This window comes from Crocodylus porosus, unplaced genomic scaffold (assembly GCF_001723895.1).
Source record: "Crocodylus porosus isolate Cpor-Errol unplaced genomic scaffold, CroPor_comp1, whole genome shotgun sequence".
In the NCBI taxonomy this organism is placed as follows: domain Eukaryota; kingdom Metazoa; phylum Chordata; order Crocodylia; family Crocodylidae; genus Crocodylus; species Crocodylus porosus.
The window spans coordinates 34,367,903-34,386,862 of record NW_017728910.1 but is presented as its reverse complement, the minus strand read 5'-3'; the positions used below and the strand labels follow the sequence as shown (position 1 = coordinate 34,386,862).

General features: G+C 43.8%; 1 protein-coding gene across 3 annotated transcripts in view; it reads right to left on the bottom strand.

The window, feature by feature from the left end:
- PID1 (phosphotyrosine interaction domain containing 1) overlaps positions 1-18,960 on the bottom strand; it is a 223,229-nt gene that overhangs the window by 202,092 nt on the left and 2,177 nt on the right. Inside the window, exon 1 of one of the 3 annotated variants that reach the window (XM_019533013.1) lies at positions 9,380-9,658. The exons of 1 other annotated variant lie outside the window; for it this stretch is intronic. In XM_019533013.1, the coding sequence (XP_019388558.1) occupies positions 9,380-9,409 (30 nt within the window). In that variant the 5' untranslated portion in view covers positions 9,410-9,658. Of the gene's footprint in view, positions 1-9,379; positions 9,659-18,960 lie in introns of those variants that run through there. One more of the 3 variants, XM_019533011.1, reaches the window with a different exon arrangement.

The window sequence follows — 18,960 nt, the reverse complement described above, 5'->3', positions numbered from 1 at the left end:
AAAGCAAAAGTGGAAAGTGAGAAACCCCAAGGCCCTAGACATCAGAAGCACTCCAAACAGCCAGTGGACAGATATTCACGGCTGAAGATGCACTTCAGAAATGTCCAAATGATCTCCAGAAACCGAGGAACATCTTTGAAATGCTTCCTTTGGAATGATTTCCAATTACACGTGCACATACTATGAGCATGACAGCGTTGCCTAATCCTCTGGCACCCCACACTCCACTCCAGGGGGGGAAAAAGGAAAGAATAAGGCAGACAGCCAATGACTGCTCTCCTGGGCACTAAGGCATACAAAGACTCTTTCTCTCCAGCCCTAGGGTAGGGTAGGGTTGGCATGGGGCCATCCTTAGCAATCCCCAGAGCCCTCAAAGTCTGGAAATAACACTCCCTTGTACAGCTCTCAGCCCCTGAAACTGGGATACTGGAGGCTGAGCACACAGGAGAGTACTCTTTGACTGTCTGTCCTGCTCTCCACCACACACCTGTGGTGGTGGGGAAGGGAAACAGAGCTACAGTACAGCTCAACCCCCCTGTTACAGACCCTGGCTGGAGAGCACACAACAGCCAAAATGGAGATTTTGAACCACTTGAGCAAGAGAAGCTGTAAGTATGTACATGGCCCCAGATGATTTTTGCAAGAAAAATAAATAGTAATATGTCTATATTAATCACGGTATGAATACAAGGATCATTGAAAAGTAGGGCTGGACAGGACCTCATTTAACCCAGCCTGCTGGTTAGGATAATCATGATCTCTTCAACATAACTGCACTCCTCTACACTGCAGGTCAACATTCAAAGCATACTCTTCATAGGAGACAAGACAATTCCTGAAACCTGGGTATTTACACAACTCTGTCCTACATTTTAAAAAATCCACTATTTTTTTCCAGTAAAAGAATCTTCCAGCAGCAGCAATATAATTAGACAATGAATGATTCTTCAACCAACATTAGTGGAATAAGACAGACCTCATTCAGAAAGACAGAAGCTAAATGTCACACATACAACACAATGTTGGACATGGCTTATTAAACCAAAACAGAAATTAATGCAACATTATTGCAAAAGTAACACTTTCCAACAGCATGTCAACCTTTCAGCAGTAAGCTGTCCTGTCACTGCTACGTACATACAGGTGGAATTGAACATCTGCTGGAATTGAACTTACAGCCATCTGTTCCAGAGGTATAAATTAGTTACATTTATTGTAATCTGAATGTATCACAGGCATTTTCATTGCCTTACTCTATACATGAGCTCCTTGTACTGTGTGTTAGCTTTATTAATGATGCTGTTACTGGAGTCCACTGTAACTGTTGTATATGTCAACAGTCAGAGCCAAAATTCCACAGCAAACAGTGAAATTTGAGAGGCTTGATTATGTAGGAATAAACAGCAACTCCTCTATGAACTACCACAAAACTAAAACCCATATCCCTTTAAATAACCATACAGGATATACAAAGTGCATACCACATACAGTAAAGGCACAGTCATCCAACTCTTGTTAGAACAGCAAAACGCATTCTGACTTCAGTTACATACATGTAACTCCCATTAAAGCTAATGAGCACAGACTTGACCTGTAGTAGTCCGGCACTTCTAAAGTCAATTACTCCGTTTCCAACTGAACCACACCAAAAAAAATACTTTACAAGAAGGTACAAATCGAAAGATAAGAATATTTTCTCCACAATTTTACTTCTTACTTCATGATGTACTAACAGTCCTCCACTGGCAGTAGTAAAAGAGTACAGTAATGCACAGTACAGCTAGGGTTAAAACCCTCTGTAACTTACACCACATGGAACTAACATATAAAGGAAAAGAAGGGTAACTAATTAATGCAACTCTGAGGGCTCTCAAGCAAGAATGGTACAAGCCCAGGGTAAGACATTCCTACCCATTTCTGCCTGGTGCTAACAGGAAGTTAGCAAATTCTCAGTTCTAAAATGACCAACATGGCAACTCAGCAGTCACTGCTATAATGCAACTTTAGGTAGCAATAATGACCCCATACTGTATTACCTAATAAACTAGTTTGACAGAGTTGAAGGAAGTCTATGGAAGTCAGAAGAAGCTGGAGCTGTTTTCACACTACAACTTAGGTCAGAGACCCAGTGGCATCTAGTGATGTTTTTAAGGTCACAATATGGATTCCTGAAAAGAAACTTGTTAAATGCTAAAATCCTGAGCTCTGGAAAAGTGATATTTACAATATTCACCAGTAAGGAATTGAACAGGTCCCCACTGTGTTTTTACCAACCATGTAGGACAAGATATTAGCTTATAAAGGGTAAAGTGTAGCAATCAGATATGAAGTGCTCTTCAGTATCCTGCTGATACTCACCAAGCTCCCATCTTCATCTTTTGTCTCCTGAAAGGGCCAAAACCTGTCAGCCAGGCTTCAGCCCTTATGCAATTGCGGACTAGAAGCAGATCTTCATTCTACTCAGGTCATGTCACCCAGATCTTTATTTCAGCCAGAGACTAAGAAACATCTATGAAATCCATAAGTATCTAGTGTCTGGTCTACAGAGAGAATGACCACCTATGGCTGCCACTGACGATTTTATAAGATTGAGAGAGAGAGATCAATGCCATGGTCTAACCTAGGCTGATCCCCCACAAGGAATCACTAGGCATACCTACACTTGCACTTGCTCTGGGTGGGGTTTACTCTAGAGTAAATTACTTTAAAGCAGAGTTTCTCAAACTGTAGTCCACAGACCACCACTGGTCTGCAAGCTCCATTCAGGTGGTCTGCAAAAAAGGCAACCTAAGGCTAAAGCTGACAAACATTACACCCGACTTCCCAGACTTTGCTCAAAAAAGCGGGCACATCCATTGCATTAGAAAGGTAAGACTACTGATATTAAAATATGAGTTGTGTGCTTTGATTTGTAAAACAAAACAAAAAAAAAGTTTGAGTGGTCTGCCAAGACCCCCAGCAATTTTCAAGTGCCCTGCAGAAAAATGGTTTGAGAACCATTGCTCTAGAGTAAAACCACCCTGGGCAGGCATCTAACACAGGGGTGTTCAACCTTTTTGAATGTGGGGCCAGATCATGAACTTTATCACTCAGAGAATATGGCGAGCCATATTCAAAGACCTCACAGGAAGTGGTATCACATCAGGAAGTGATTTCACTTGACCTTTGACACCAATGAAGTTGCAGGAAGTGACAGTGAAATGGGTCTGACCAGTTCAAAATTTTCCCTCTATAGCATCCACTTCTGCCACTGTTCAGGACAGGATACTGAGCTAGATGGACCACGGGGCTGACCAACCATGGCACTTTTTATGTTCTCACATTCAGAAGCTCTTATGTTCTTTGGCCGAGCTTCCAAACTATGGCTGCGATTTGCAAAAAGGGGTAGATAGGCATGTTACAAAGTTGTCATAAAAGATTTGGCGCCCTCTAAATCCTGTTCATTTTAAGGCAAGTTGGCCTTTTGACTCAGCTTTGAAAATCTCAGCCCAAAGTGCCAACCAAGTAAGTCAAAATATATTTTGCATTTCTATGCAGTGCATCTCTGTGGGGCTCTCCGAGCATTTTACAAACATGAAATGAACCTCAGGATAAGCCCAGCCGGAGCAGCAGGGGCTCAGCTGCACTTTCCCCCTACCTGCGCTGGCCAGTCCTGAGCGGCACATGGCTCTGCCACCATTTCTGCTGGCTGGTGCTGTCCCATCTGGAGCAGCCTGCAGCTGAAGCTGACTTCCCACGTGCTACCAGGGATGGGAGGAGCCTGGCTGTGTCAGCATCAACCAGCAGAGCAATGGTGGAGCCGTGTGCCGCTTGGGACAGAATGAGCCCGTCCAGAGCAGCAGGGGCTGAACTACATTTTCCCCCTACCTGTGCCGGTCAGACCCAAGTGGCACATGGCTGCACCACCACTTCTGCTGGCCAGTGCTGACCCAGCCAGGCTCCTCCCATCCCCAGTAGCATGTGGAAAGCCAGCTTCTGCTGCATGCTTCTCCGGATGCGACAGTCCTGCCCCGGTCAGCACCAGCCAGCAGAAGCGGTGGCAGAGCCGTGTTCCGCTCGGGACTGACCAGCGCAGGTAGGGGGAAAATGCAACTGAGCCCCTGCTGCTCTGGCCAGGCTCATCCTATCCTGAGTGGCATATGGCTACTCCTCTTTCCACGCACACCACGTCAACAACGTCAAGCTGACACAGTGTGTGTGGGATCCTTGTCCCTTCCCCAGCCCTTCAGCAGCCATTAGGAAGCTGCTGAGGGGTTGGGAGAGGGACAAGGGGTGGGAACAAAAGTAAATAGTGTTTACTTTCATTTCCCATCACAGCACCGTGGGCCACAGAAAACGGCTTGGCGGGCCGCATGTTGAACAAGCCTGGTCTAACCCATGCAAGGATGCTAGAGAAGAACAACTGCTCTTGGCAGGTCTGCTCCCACCTGCTCTGGCACTGCATGTGCCCCCTGCAGTAGCCAGGGGGAGCACTAGGCTCCCCCTATGTGCTAGCCCAGGGACAGGCATGGAGCATGAGGCCAGGAGACAGCTGTCTCCTGGCAGGGGCTGAGAGATTGCTCCCCACTTCCTGGGGGGCTGCCTGCTGCTGGGACAGGCTCCACCCCAGCTCCTGGCTCCAGTTCCCCAGTCAGTGGCACGGGACATGGAAATAGCTGCAAGGGAGCAGCAGATCCCAGCCCCCTGCCCCAATCTGCTGATGGGACAGCTAGCAGCAAGCAGGATTCACCAGTAAGGAATTGAACAGATCCCCCCTGGCTTTTACCAACTATGAAGGACAAGAGTAGGATTCCCTATCCAGCTGGAAGCTCGCTTCTAGCTGCCCCACTGATGGAAATTGGGACAGGGGGCTGGGACCTGCCCCCCCCCAAAGCTCTTTCCAAGCCCCATGTGTCAATTGCCCAATCAGGACATGGGGCTGGCACCTGCCCCTGACTGGGACAGCTCCCACTCCATAGTCATGGGGCAGGGGTTGAGAAGCTTCTTCCCAAACCCCACTCTTCAATCACAGGGCAGGGGCTGGGAGCCTGTAACCTGCCCAGCTCTGTGATCTCAGAGCTGGGCAAGAAATAGGCTTTCCAGCCTGTTCCCCACCCAGCTCCATAATCATGATTGAGAAGCAGGGACTAGGAGCTCCCTGCTACCAGGACAGAGGTACATTGTCTGTACGTGTAGGTGCAGGCACTTACTGCACAGTACTTAGCTCTACTGTGCAGTAAAGTATCTTATTTAGACACAATCACTATGATTTTCAGTTTGCTTTTTAAAACATATATATATGGAAATAATGTTATTTAGGCTGCAGTCAAATTTCTGAAAGGAAATACCAGAGGGAATACTATTTGAAAATACTGCTGCCTATATAACTTGAGTTCTGTCCCCTTGGGTGTATTATGGTACAGTCTCTAATTACATAATGGCATGCTCCTTCTGGGATTTAAACCCAGAAGTTCCTAACTAAAGGGTCTTATCCCTCCAATCAGGGTCAGAGCAATTGCCATATTTGGCGTCAGGAAGGAATTTTACCCCATGGTCAGACTGGTATAGACTGTGGGGGTTGCCTCCCCCTGTAGCATATACATAGGCATTTCCTAACACTTGAATGCCTGATTCTGTGACCTTAACATTCCTTTATCCATTTTTGCTAAGTAATATTTTAATTAAATTTCTGATTGTTGCTTTACAATTTTAAACAACTTCTAATTCTATAAAACATACAAAGGACCAACCTACATAATGATACTACTGTTGCTGTCACCTGCTATTCTCAGCTCTGTTTATCTTTTATGCCCGTTTGTTGTGCCTGGCTTAATTTAGGCCCCTATTCTGCAAACACATATCAAGGTCCTTACCTGTATTCACTGTGAATAGAGCTACTGCCTTCATGGAATTACTAACAGTATGTAAAATTAAGTATATGCATAAGTCTTTGCAGATCAAGACCAAAGGTTATACATTCTTCATGGTAGATTCTGTTTTTTACTGTGTATTCAAAATGTTTCAAACACAGAGCGCTCTCTGACCACTGAGACAATAAGTAGTTATATGTAGGAGTCTACTTAATTTGCAATTTTGCGGTTTTCATGGAAAATGCTAAAAAACTATACTGTCTGCGAGCGCCAGGAAATATTACATTGGCCACAATTTCCCATGAAATCAACCTAAAAAACCCCCATCATATTCTTCCTATAATATGTTGTTTTAGAATGTCCCAATGCTTACCGCAATACCAAGACAACACGACAACCACTGCAGCCATAGATCACGTAATTGAGAGTTACCGTCTGTTAATGACAGACTAAGTGAAGGCACCAGTCAGTGAAGTGAAAATGTTTAGTATTCATTAGCATTTCTAAACTTTTTGTAGCAGACTACATATAATAATAAATTATGATGCTATTACAATTTATACTGTATATACATTTATATTAATAATATATTTAAATTTAGATTTAAAAGATAAATTATATAACATAATTTACTTTCCATAGAAAGTATACAATATTAAATTATACAGTATATGCATCTAAGCCAATCAGTGGTGAGGGGTGGGGTCATCAGGAAAAGCCCGCAAAAATTGGTTCTTTGTGCTGCAACCAAGCCACAAAAATTGCTTTGTCTCGCTGCAAGTTTAGACCCCTAGTTATATGGTCCCATGACTAATTTCATCCTAGACCTTTACAAAAGACCTGATGTCTTGAACAAGATAAAAGCACAAAGAATAAAATGGACAAGGCATGTCACAAGAACAGACAAGGGAAGGCATGCAAGGCAGATTTTGGAACCTGAGGTAGTGGGTATCAGACCTCAAGGTAGACCATGGCAAGGATAAGATGATAAGATAAAAACTGGTCAGGAAGAGATAAGCAAAGATGTGACAAGCTGGAAGGAGATTGTGCAAGATAGGAAGAGATGGAAAGCTGTAGTTCAGGCAGTTATAAGTCTTGGAGGCCTGTGAAACGAGATAGATCTACCAACCTGATACATCTTTTAAAAACAAATTAATTATTTCTGTTAGTGGCAGCTATAAATTAGAACTCATAAAGAGCTGATCAAATCTGGAAGACCTTGCTTTAATATCAAATCAGATAGAGCCTCGCAATTTTCTTGATTCCAATTGTAGAAGCAATAAAAATCTTTGACTGGCATAATCTAATAGAGACCAAACTCTGCATGTACTTACTACTATGTCCAGTTCTGTTCCATTCTACTGTCTGTATATTTGAGGTTTCCATACATATTTATGTACAGAAAATATTAATAAATGTATTTAATAGAGAAAAAAAGACAACATCCAAGCAAGTAGTCTAGAACTAGTTTTACTTAGCTGTGCTCTAGTTTTCAAGCACGCAATTCAATATCATGCCATCCCTCCACTCAATCTGCCTTCCAGCTCTCTTTTCATCAGAAGACACTTCTGCATTCTGAAGTGATAAGAGAGTAGGATTCCTGCATATTGCATTAGCTGCTTAACCATAAGAAAGAAAAGAAAAAGAGCAAGGAACCAAGTGCTTCTAAAAGAAACCTGATGTTTAGATTTGCTGTTTGCTAGTGTTTTAGGATTTTAACAACTTTATTTTCTTCATTTTGAATTATATTTAAAGTAGCTAAATTTTGTATCCATTAGCTCACTGTCCCATTAATGGTATATTTTATAAAACTTTTAATAAACTACCTTTTAACGGGATACCATTCAAATGCTATCAATCAGGATCTTCCTTCAATTAATTTGTTATGTAAAATATGTGATATAATGAAGAAAATGCTGTTAACCCAATCACATAATGCAACAAAAAGCACTGGAAACAACAGTTGTGTAGTCTGTTAATCACAGATATGAAAGATGATCTTTCTAATATGGAAATATCACAAAGCAGAAGGCAAGCCAGAATAGTTCAGTTGCCAAGTGTCACATGCTTTGGAACCCACATGCTCTCCTAAGTAAAACATGCTGTGCATGAATAACTTAAATAGATTTTTAAAAATTAAAAACATTTAAAAAAGCAAAAGCACTAGGCCAGAGAGAAACGCATCAAGGACCTGTGGCTACCACCACAACAGGACCTTCAGAGTGATTCTGCAGTACATCAACCTCTGGCTCACGCACATAAAACCTTTGGAGATAAGAAGTGAGAAGTTAAAGTAAACTTAACAGTTTATACAAGTCTGTGCTATGGGGATGCAGAACTATATTCAGTGAGACTGTTCACAACTTTTACTCACATTAGCTCAGCATCAGTTTCTTTACTGAAGTGAGATTCCTTGCAAAAATAATAATAATACTCTCAATTCATCTCACTTGAAGCCAATAGCTTTAGTGATCCATTTGGGATCTTCATTTTTACAAGACTGAAACTCTACATTCCTCACTGCAAAACTGAACTCAGTATGTGAACTTTACCTACCACTTTTCATGAGGACTGTATGTTTACTTCTTAATTCCTAGTGTTTGAGTGAGATCACTACTCTGCACACCACACAAGTGCTGCGTGTCTCCCCCTCTGTATATTTTCTTTTTTGCCCTGTGCCTTCAAAGCCATTCTGCCTTAAAGGTTGTTTTTATTTTTGCCAGTTCAACATTTCTTCGAAGGTTACTATGAGGCTTACTACAGCTTTGAGCCTGCCAAAAAGTTTTGTCTGTGGGATTCTGTAAATTCATCTGGCAATCTGTCTGGCTGACCATCTGGAGAACATTTCAGAGCAAAAAGCATGGAGCAAAACCCTGAAGAAAGGACAACTCCAACCCCCGGGGACCTTGATACGTGTCACCAATGACTCCTCCGCACGCCACCACCCTTCTCCAACTTTCGGTATTGCTCAACCACAAACACTTTGGCACCCGCCACTCAAAAACATGATGAAACAAACATCTTTGTATTTGCACGGAGGAATCAATGAAAGCTTTTGCCTGCTGCTGGCATGGGCCAATACCTGTCTGGTTCTGACTTCCGCATCAAAGGCTGTCCTCAGAAGAAAGAAGAAGCAGGCACAGGGACCTGCACCCCCAGGAGGAAAGTAAACAACCTACTTCCAACTAAGCATCATTCAAAGGGAGAAATAGAAGAGCTGCATGGTTTGCTAAGCATCTGTTCTGTCTTTGGGGCCGGGGGGAGGAACATCTGGATTGAAGACAGCCAGCCCGCCCCAGCGAGCGGCGGCAGGAAGGCGAGCCGGGATCGCGGGGCACGCAGTGCTCGCGCAGGGACCGGAGGATGGGAGCTGGGAGCGGGCCGGGCCGGGCTCCATCCCCACCAAGTTCCGATCGAGGCATCCCGCAGCTTTTGGACACGAGCGCCACAATCACAAGATCCTTCTCCCTCCAAGGGACGCCAACACAACCCGAGTTTCTTCTCCCCCCGCCGCAGCTGCCTCTTCTTACCTGCAGTCTCTCCGTTGCCGGCTGCCACATATTTCAGCCGCGGGGGTTGTGCGAGGAGGAGGAGGAGGAGGACCCTGTTGCTGGGAGCCGCGGTGGATTCCCCCCAGCCCCGCTCACATCTGCTTGGCGTGTCCCGGAGGCAGGCGGGGAAGGGGCAGTGCCCGGCCAGACGCGGGCACCGCTCCAGATGCCGGCGCCCGCGACCGCGGAGCCCCGTCAGTCAGTCAGTCAGTCAGTCCGGCCGCGCCGCCTCCTGCACCAGCGAGCGGGACGCCGAGCTCCGCCTGCGGCCCCAAGTGCAGCAGCAGCAACAGCCGCGGCGCCCCGGCCTCTGGTCCCTCCCACGTCCCGCCCCCGCAAGCCGGCGCATCCCTGATGAGTCCCCCCAGCCTCCGGCCTCCTCCCCGCCTCCAGCCCGGGCCGCGCTCCCGGGCTCCGGCTCGGCGCAGCTGCGTGACACGCTGGACACGCCTGGAGTGGCCATCGGGCCCGTGCACCGGGGAGCCGAAATGCGGGGGACAGACAGGGGCAGGCAGCGTAACAAAAGCTGAGCCCGGCCTCCCACCTGCTCCACGCTGCCGTCATGTCGTGCAAGGCACGGCAGGGTCCGCCTGAAGCCCGGGCACTCGCCGCGCGCGGCTGACTTGCCTTTGCCATGACATGAACCGTGCGGATCCTCCCAGAGGATGCCACAAGCGCCGGCTCTCCTCCGGAAGCAGAGGCATATTTACCAGGCTGACCTTCTGCCTTCATTCGCGTGTGGTATTTAAACAGGCTGCACATTTCCATACACCTGATAACACTCGCATCTATGAGGGAGCTCTGACGCTTTGGGGCTGGGACAAGAGTTTGGGCTTTTAAAATAATAATAATTATTATTATAATAAAGAAGAATGACTTAAATTCCAGATTCCATTTACCATTCTCTTCTTTTTCACATTTTATAAAGCAGAGAGTTGTTTATTCAGGAAGAAAGACATGAGGGTCCAGAAAAGCTCTTATCATCTGCTTTTCTGTAGCTGGGGAACATGTTTCATCTGGGAACAAACTCGTTCTTAAAATTAAAGAATTAGAGAATATATCACTTGTATCCCTCTACCATCCACCTTATTTAAGAGTTAAGAAAGAACTTCAGACAAGTGCAAGTAGGTTCATCGTGTCCAGCCATGCCATGCGCTCAGTCCTAAAACTTCTCATCCATGACATGGTCTGTAATGGTAGGTGAGTGTAACAGAGACATCTAGTGGCGTTGCCTGTTTTCTCTTTGGCACAGGTCTTCTTTGGGATTGGCATAAAACGTCGTAGTTTGGGTGTAGGCAGATGTAAACTATGTGCATTCTAAGGTTTGTGGCTTTAGGTTTCCTAGGGGAAGCATTTCTTATAGCAATTGGCAAGGTTTTTCTTCACTGGACTGTTTAAAACACTGCCACATTACTATGTAACTTCACCTGCTCTATTAGTGATCACATCATGTACAATGCCAGGTCCACCTTGGCAATTACAGGTGTCGTGTGCTTTGAGGGGCAAGATACCAGCCAGCGTGTGTTCAGGGGTTCAGGACAGTAGATTTATTCTTCAAGTATATCCTATTTCTACTGTGACTGAGAGCACAGGACTCTGAGACTGTTTTTTGTGAGTATCCAATGCATAAAGCTTCCATAACAATGAAACTTCAGCATGTGGTCACCAACTTCATTAAGAGATGACTTGTGCAAAGTGATAATGGTGCATCTAAATTATCAAAATGAATGAGGAGATATATCCCAAAGACTGGAAGAGACTTTAGAAAATGAGCCCCTGCTGGTGAAAATGGGACATAAAAGATCCTGTGGCACTTCTTATAACAGAAGTAACTTGCCCATCCACGGATCCTTTTCAAAATTTCCCCTTTCCCAGCTGTGCAACATGCTATGATGATAGGTTCTTGTCCTTTATTCTAAGGTCACTACATTGCAGTGGGGCTATTTTCATATTATTGGCCACGGATTTAGGGTCTTTCAGGATGGTACATGGCTTCAGTCCGTTTCAGGATGTCTTCCAGACTTTTCAAAATCAGAACATTATGCAGAGCTGCTTGACCTTTCCGTACAAACATACCTATACCACATGAGGCAGAATATAGGCTGTCACCATTTCAGTTTCCTTCCATCACATTCCTTCTCTCACAGCATGAAACAGGCATAAAGAAGATTAAAGTAATTCATTTCCCCCACTATCCAGCGTACAGCTAACATAGACTTTTTAAAGTTAATAATATAACCTTCCTGGGAGATGCAATGCCTGACAAAAATATTTCCATTTAACAGTCCTATACTGTGAAAATCATGGGAGTGGCAAATTAAGGATCATCAGCCCTACTCATATTCTACTCCCATGTCTCCTCAAGTATGTGTTAATATATATGAAGTGGCATAATAGATTCAGATATCTCAGGTTTTTTACAACTGATGTTGATGGATATATAGGAAATGAGTTATGTGGCAGGCATGTGAAATGGCTATAACTATTGAATCCTAAATGCCCATGGGTATGAGATTCCTGAATATTCTATGTGAAAGTGAAAAGCATCTAAGTGATGCAAGTTTTCACGCCAGAGATTTAAAAAAACATTAGACCAAAGGGAAACTTCCGAAGAAGTGGTGGTTTTTAATGGCTTCAGTTTTCTGCATCAGGTTGGGATCAACCAGAATGTTTTGAGCTTGTGAGCGAGTACCCCAGAAGCCAACATGCGTAAGTGCTTTGTTGCATGACGGGGAGTCTTCTGCACCTGGCAAGACAGAGCCCTAAAGAAATGCATTGTTTTTCAGCTTTCCTAAAGCAAAAATCAACATGTCCCTTAATCATGAGTGTATGAATTAAAGCAATTAAAGAGTTTGCAGCTTTCTTTTTTGAGGTGTTGAAATCTCAATGAGAAGGCAGACTGAACACATCCTGAATCATAGTGCAACTTACACAAGTGCCTTCTTACTTCCATGTGGATGAAAACTAATAGGGCATCCAGCATCCTTTCAAATATCAGATCAGAACATCTGTCAGAGCTCTTCTCTGTAGATTTTCAAGTGAAGAGAATGTCCCTACTTGCCTTTTGACCCCTTTCTTTCTTACAACTAATATTTACATACTTTGCAGGACTACGCAACAGAGGCATTTTCTGAAAGGTTTGCTCTCTCTCAAAAGAAGCCTTGAAAACAACTTCATTGTTCCCTAATGCAACAGTAAATTTACCAGACATTATGGACTGAAATCAGATGGGGTTACATATAATCCAGTTAGCTGTCAACTGCTGTTCCACAAAGGAAGTTTAGGTTCTACTGAAATTTACAGAGATAGACCGAGCATATGGCTGGAGGCTCTTCTTTGCTGTCTAATTTACACAACTTTTATACAAGCTAAGACAACTGAAAAAAACCTGTATATACAGAAACGTGAGTTCAGTTTGGTTGAGATGAACAAACAAAAGCAATCTCCATCATTTGTATTATAAACACAATGCACCTCCCTCCCCCCCCCTTTTTTTGTTCAGACTAGTCTTCATATCACTTTTACATACAACAAGAAGATATCAGTGCTATTACACACACACACACACACACACAGAACCAACCAAACTGTGAATCTCTGAACCAGATTAATCTGGTAATTTGTAACAATTTAGCGGGGGGGGGGGGTGTCATAGAACAAGGCTTTCCTTTACTTTATACCACCATAAAACTGGTTGATTTAAGGAGGGAAGCAGGCTGGGAAATGAACTTGGGTATTTCGGAAGAGTATCCAATGATACGAGTAAAAACAATGTCAAGAAAAAAAATGTTATGCTTTAGATCCTGTTCAGTACTTATTTCTCCCACTCTTCTCAATGGTAATCTATGAGTCTTTTCTAATGTTTAATGATAATAATGTGCATACAGCCATTACTACTTCAGGCAAATAACACAACAATTATTATTAATGAGATTGGTTTCTGTGCTACCCTTCCCAAAAAGAGGCTCAGACCAGCTTGCAATAAAATGCCAATAAACTATAGGTGCAAATAAAATATTAAAATAAAATAACATGTAAAGGAACTAACTCCCCAGACTTAGCCCCACCTGCTCACAGCCTGCCCACATACTGCTTCTGAAAGGTGTCAGCTCAGGAACTGATAAACCACAAGGGGTGAGTCAACTCTCAGCTGACCTTAGTGATCATAACAGAACGTAAGAGAGAAGGCAGTTCCTTAGGTATGTGGGACCCAGACCATTTAGAGCCTTGTAGGTTAAAACTGGCAATTTGAAATGCACCTGGCAAGCTATTAGAAGCCAGTACAGACTCTAGAGTACTGGACTAAACTCCTCCAAACCCCTGTCAAAAGGTAGGCCACCCAATTCTGTACTAGCTACAGCTTCTGGGTGGTCAAGGGCCTTCCTATGCAGAATACATTGCAGTAGTCTAGACTCAAGGTAACAAAAACATCCAAATCTAAAAGAAAGGTTTGCAGTCTTTTCACCAGACTCTGAATCACTACCTCAGTCTGAACGTGCAGGTACAACAGGATTCAAGAGCACCTCAAAAGCTGTGACACTGAGTAAGAAGAAGAGGCAGGTGTCCCTAATCCCCAATATAAATCATGAGATCTATTCACCACTGTCACCTCTGTCTTCTAGATTCAGCTTCAATTGGTTCACCTGCATCCACTCCCCAACCGCACCCAGGTAAAGACTGCAGGGCCTGGGTCTAATAAAAAAAAAGATAGAGCTTATTGTCATCCGCATACTGATGGCACCTCACTCCAAATCCCTGCACAATCACACTTGGAGCCTCAAATACAACACTGAAGATGAGGGCCACAAGATGAAACCCTGAAGAACCCTACAAGTAAGGTCCCATAGGCATAAAAAAGCACTCACTCATCAACACCTTCTGGGTCCTCCCTGCTAGGAAACTGCAGAACTAATAAAGAGCAGGTCCCACCAGGTCATGTACACACAACAGCATTATACTTGCAGCTAGTGAAAGAGGACCTTTGGTAGGTTGAGATATGCAGAATCTCACGAAACTAGAACTCAGGAAATTTTCAATTAAACTCAGGTGACTTAATATCATACCCTTAACATGAAGTAATGGCCCCTTAGACTTCTCCCCCATCCCCTCCAAGGTTAATCCTACCACATTTTATTGGGCATCTGAGTTGTTTTACTCTTGGCAATTTTTCATCGTCAACCAAGGAGGAATCTTTGCTGTCTAAATAAATAGTGTGAATTCACATTTCCAGGAGGTACAGTGTTCCAGACATTTACTTCTAAGAAAATATAAATACTTTTCTGTTAATTTTCCCTTATGTTACCAAGTACTAGTTTCCTTTTCTGTAAATCAGTTTAGATTCAGATACTTCATTCCAAATTGTGTAATATTTTATATAGCACAGTTACACTTCCCTCAATCCATCTCAATTCTATTAACAAGGGACCAAATTAGTCAAGTCAACTGGGTTAAGGATTTAAATAGGGCCAATCTTACTTTGATTTACACAGCACCAAATCCAAAATAATTCCATTGACTTAAGTATATTTACTTTATCTCTGTTAATAACCATTAGTTGTTTATTCTGCCTTTCTCTGAATCATCTCATGCCTTGATAAAATGCCTTTAAGGTAGCTCAGCATATCCAGATGGCTCCTCTATCTTTAAGTATAAAAAGAAATAATTTCTTCCTAGACCTGCATCTTTTTAATTACACTAAAGTAATCTAATTGCTAGTATCTGTTGAATTACTCAGCTTCATAAGTTCCTCTTAGCTTGAGGGCGCTACTAACCATCACTGCAAAATGTTGCTACAAAACTCAGCTTTGTTACTTAAACAGTGGCTCCCCAAAGTACAGTACTTAGTTATCTCTGTTTCTAAGAACTTTAATTTCCTTATGCAAGTTTGCACTGGAGCTGATAATCACATGTCCTTCTTTAAGGATTCCATTTACCCTGTTGGTTTCTGGTATAAAGAGGTGCCTAATTAGCAGATGGAATGTTCTGAAGTACTTTAGCTAATAATGTCCTTCCAAAAATCTCAACACACTTGACACATCATACAAGGTCAACCTGTTACATATAACATCCTGTAGATGAAGGATATCATACGTATTTTTAAAGGAAAAAATACAGCTGTGTTTTTAAAACCATGTTTGGTCCTAAGCAACCTACACACAGTATCACTAAAGAATTAAAAAATGTTTACTTTGAAATTATAAGGATGCTTAACAATAGAAGTGGAACTTCCTTTTCTGGCAAAAGAAAGTAAACCTGGATACAAAAGTGCCTTTATTATTTACTGTCTACTGGTATAGGTATAATATAGAGATTGATACCATTGACCAAACCAGTGTATTTTCAGTTGTCAGTACCCTAGTTTCCAGGGCCACTTGAAAGTTTAGGGTTGCTGCAATAACTGCCAAAGAGTCAAAACTAAGATGTCTAGAGGACTTCTGGCATTTCTATACTGCCTCCATGGCAAGCCCAGGAACACCACTAAGGAGCAAACATTGTCTCCTCACTCCCACTCAGTACATGCCAACCTGGGAGCCCCAAGTGTGGTGAGAAGCACATCTGACAGACAGCCTGAAAGCAGCTCTGGCCACATATTCATGGCTGTACTAAACAGGCTACGCTACCTAATTTCCAGGTTTTCATGCATGCTAAACAGGACCAAGCAAACAGGATGTGTTGCTTACCAGGGCTCTTGGGCTCATTACAGGGATAGGGTGGCAATCATAGAGGACATAATGGTCTTTTGCTACTCTGTCCTCTCTTGATACAAAAACGAATGCCTTGATGTCCTCTATTTTTCTCTTCAAGAGGAGGGCAAGGCCTCCAGTTTTATATCAATAGAGGTCAGAGGACAACTGAACTGTCCTCTGTGATGGCCACCCCACACAGGGACATTTTAGACATGTCCTTAGGAACCTAGAAAGTCACAAGGCAGCCAAGCAGAAGCAGGGCCAGATTAACCCTTTAGTGGGCCCTATGCAAACAAACGCATGGGCTCTGGGCCAGTTGAGACCCTCCTCCCCACCCTGGTAGTGCTGCCCGTGGCGACTGGGGTGCAGAGCTGCCACTAGGAAACAGCTGCTGCTGTGACGAGGCCAGCGAAGGGGAGAAGGGAAGAGAAGGGAGACAGATGAAGCCATTTGCACCGCCGCCATGGTGGAAAGGATCAGGGCACCCTGACACCTCACTCCTCCCCGCCCATCCCTACAAATCAGGGCCCTAGGCATGTGCCTAGTTTGCCTATGCATTAATCCAGCCCTGACCAGGAGCTCTGAAATTCCCCTGTCATCTAAGTGTAGGTTGTTGGTCCTCAGAAAAGCAGGCAGGTGTCTTTAAGGCTCTGGATCTATATCCCTTGCTCAAGAATTGCCTATGCCTTCATAACAAAGATCTCTGTGAAAGACCAGCCATTGAACTGCTGGGAATTTTTATTCAAATGCTAACAATACAAAGGCCTGGTTTCTCCAAAGATTCTGCATTTCCTTTTAATATTTTCTTTTGATAAACTGAAAGAGAACGTTACTTAGATACCTACTTACTGTAAAATCCCCAAAGTGTAATAGCTGAGATTTATGTGAAAAAGAACACTTTTGTCTGTCTTTTAGTTCTGATGATTTGGGTACACTGGGCCAAATCTATAGCAGTTGTAAGTACATACAATTCCACTGATGTCAGTGGCGTAGAACCCATTTACTCCAGCAGTGAAGCTGGCCTATTGTCTACATTACACATGTCTTCAAATGGAAATAGCGCTCGTTATAGAATTGAAGCAATGCACTGTTAATGACTTGTGAATTTGATGCAGAACTGTCCCAGAGAACTGGAATAATTTAGCTTCTGATACTGTGCTCTCTCACCCAGCATATAAACTGGTTTATAGAATACAGTGAGGTCCTGTTTGTTCATTTGTCCATGAGGTCTTTGCCAGTGTTACTTTTAGTAACCAGGTGACTGCCTCTGCCAAAATTGTTTACATTTATGATTATGCATTCTGCTGAAACGATTGCCCTGCATTCATGAGTTGTAACGGGGGGGAGGAGGGAGGGACTTTTGTTCTCCTGCTATATAAAATAACCTTTCAAAGCTGGCTAAATCTGTAAACTAGGTTAAATAAACCAACCCAGGAAACTAACAAGATGCAAGTAGTTTGCTTGCATGGTACATTATCTTCCTTTTTCCCTCCTGCCTTTCGTGTGATTATTGTCTTTTTAAAATGGGAGCCTCTGGAACATTCTCTTGGGAGCCTCTGGAACATGTCTCTTCCTATAAACTTGCTGAATAACTAAGGAAGTTACAGAAACTCCTTCACTGGAGGTTTCCAAAAAGAGGATGAAGAGGGGTCACCACAGGAGGCTAGACTAGATGATCTTTAAGATCCCTTCCTACTTCAAGAATTAAACTATATGGGACTTGTCTATACCATGATAGCAATGTGTCCCAGCACTGGATGGCCTGAGCATTCATTGCCCTTGCCCTGCCCTCCAAACTCTCAGGCATATGCCAGACTCCAAGGTTCACTGTGGGGCTGCTCCAGGCTTATCCTGGCAACCATTTCCAGGCCCACTAGACAATGAAGGTTTGAGAGTGGGCACTGGGGATGAGACCAGGGCAGTTTTGCTGGTGAACTCCTGGCTCTGGAGAGGGACATGCTAATGCCTGCCAGTCCTGGGACACAGTGCAGCCATGGTATAGATAAGTAAGCTGGGTACTACTGCAATAGAGGCATAACAAGCAGAGTTTGAACCCTGATAAAACCCTGTGGAAAGCAGAGGAAGTGGGGGGAGAGGGAAAGGTGGCAGTGGGGAGGGGATGGGGCTTGTGGGGATGGGCAGGGACAGCACTGGATGGGTGTGGGTTCCAAGTGCAGGGTTGGAGAGACCTATGCCAGGGACTCTTACCTGTGCCAGGGACGCAAAAACAGTCCCCAGCTACTGCTACTGCAGCTGCTGCTGGTGACACTGCTGTTGCCACCACCACCATAGCAAGGTCTGCCTGCCCCAGCTATTGGTCTTAGAGCAGCAGCAGTGTCAGTGCACCCAGCTGCAGGTGCAAAAACAACACTGTGGAACCGCTTTTGATGCCTGGTCATGGACTCCACAGAGGTGTCAGGATGATTCTTGCACTCCTCCCAAGTCATCACCTGGGGCTGGTACCTCACTTGCCTACTTCTAGTTATGCTACTGACTGCAATATAAGCAATAATAAGCTTATAATAAGCAATATAAGCAATAATAAGTTACGCACAAAGTGGTGGTGCGCCAACAAATATATATCATCTTTTAAAGAATTTGGATGGGTCAATGTAATAGGTTCCAGCAGTTTATTAAAGAACAATGTATGCTAATAAAAGGCCAAGAAGATCTTATATTCAGTTCTCCTCTCGGTTATAACAGTATAAATCAGGAGTAATTCCACTGTAGTCAATAGAGTTACATCAGTGTAACTGAGAAGACCAAGGCCTTTATCCAAGGGGACACTTGCCTGCCTGTACACAAATGCCAGGAGCTTGGGGAACAAGCAGGAGGAGCTCATCCTCCTGCTCAATGCAAAGAATTATGATGTCA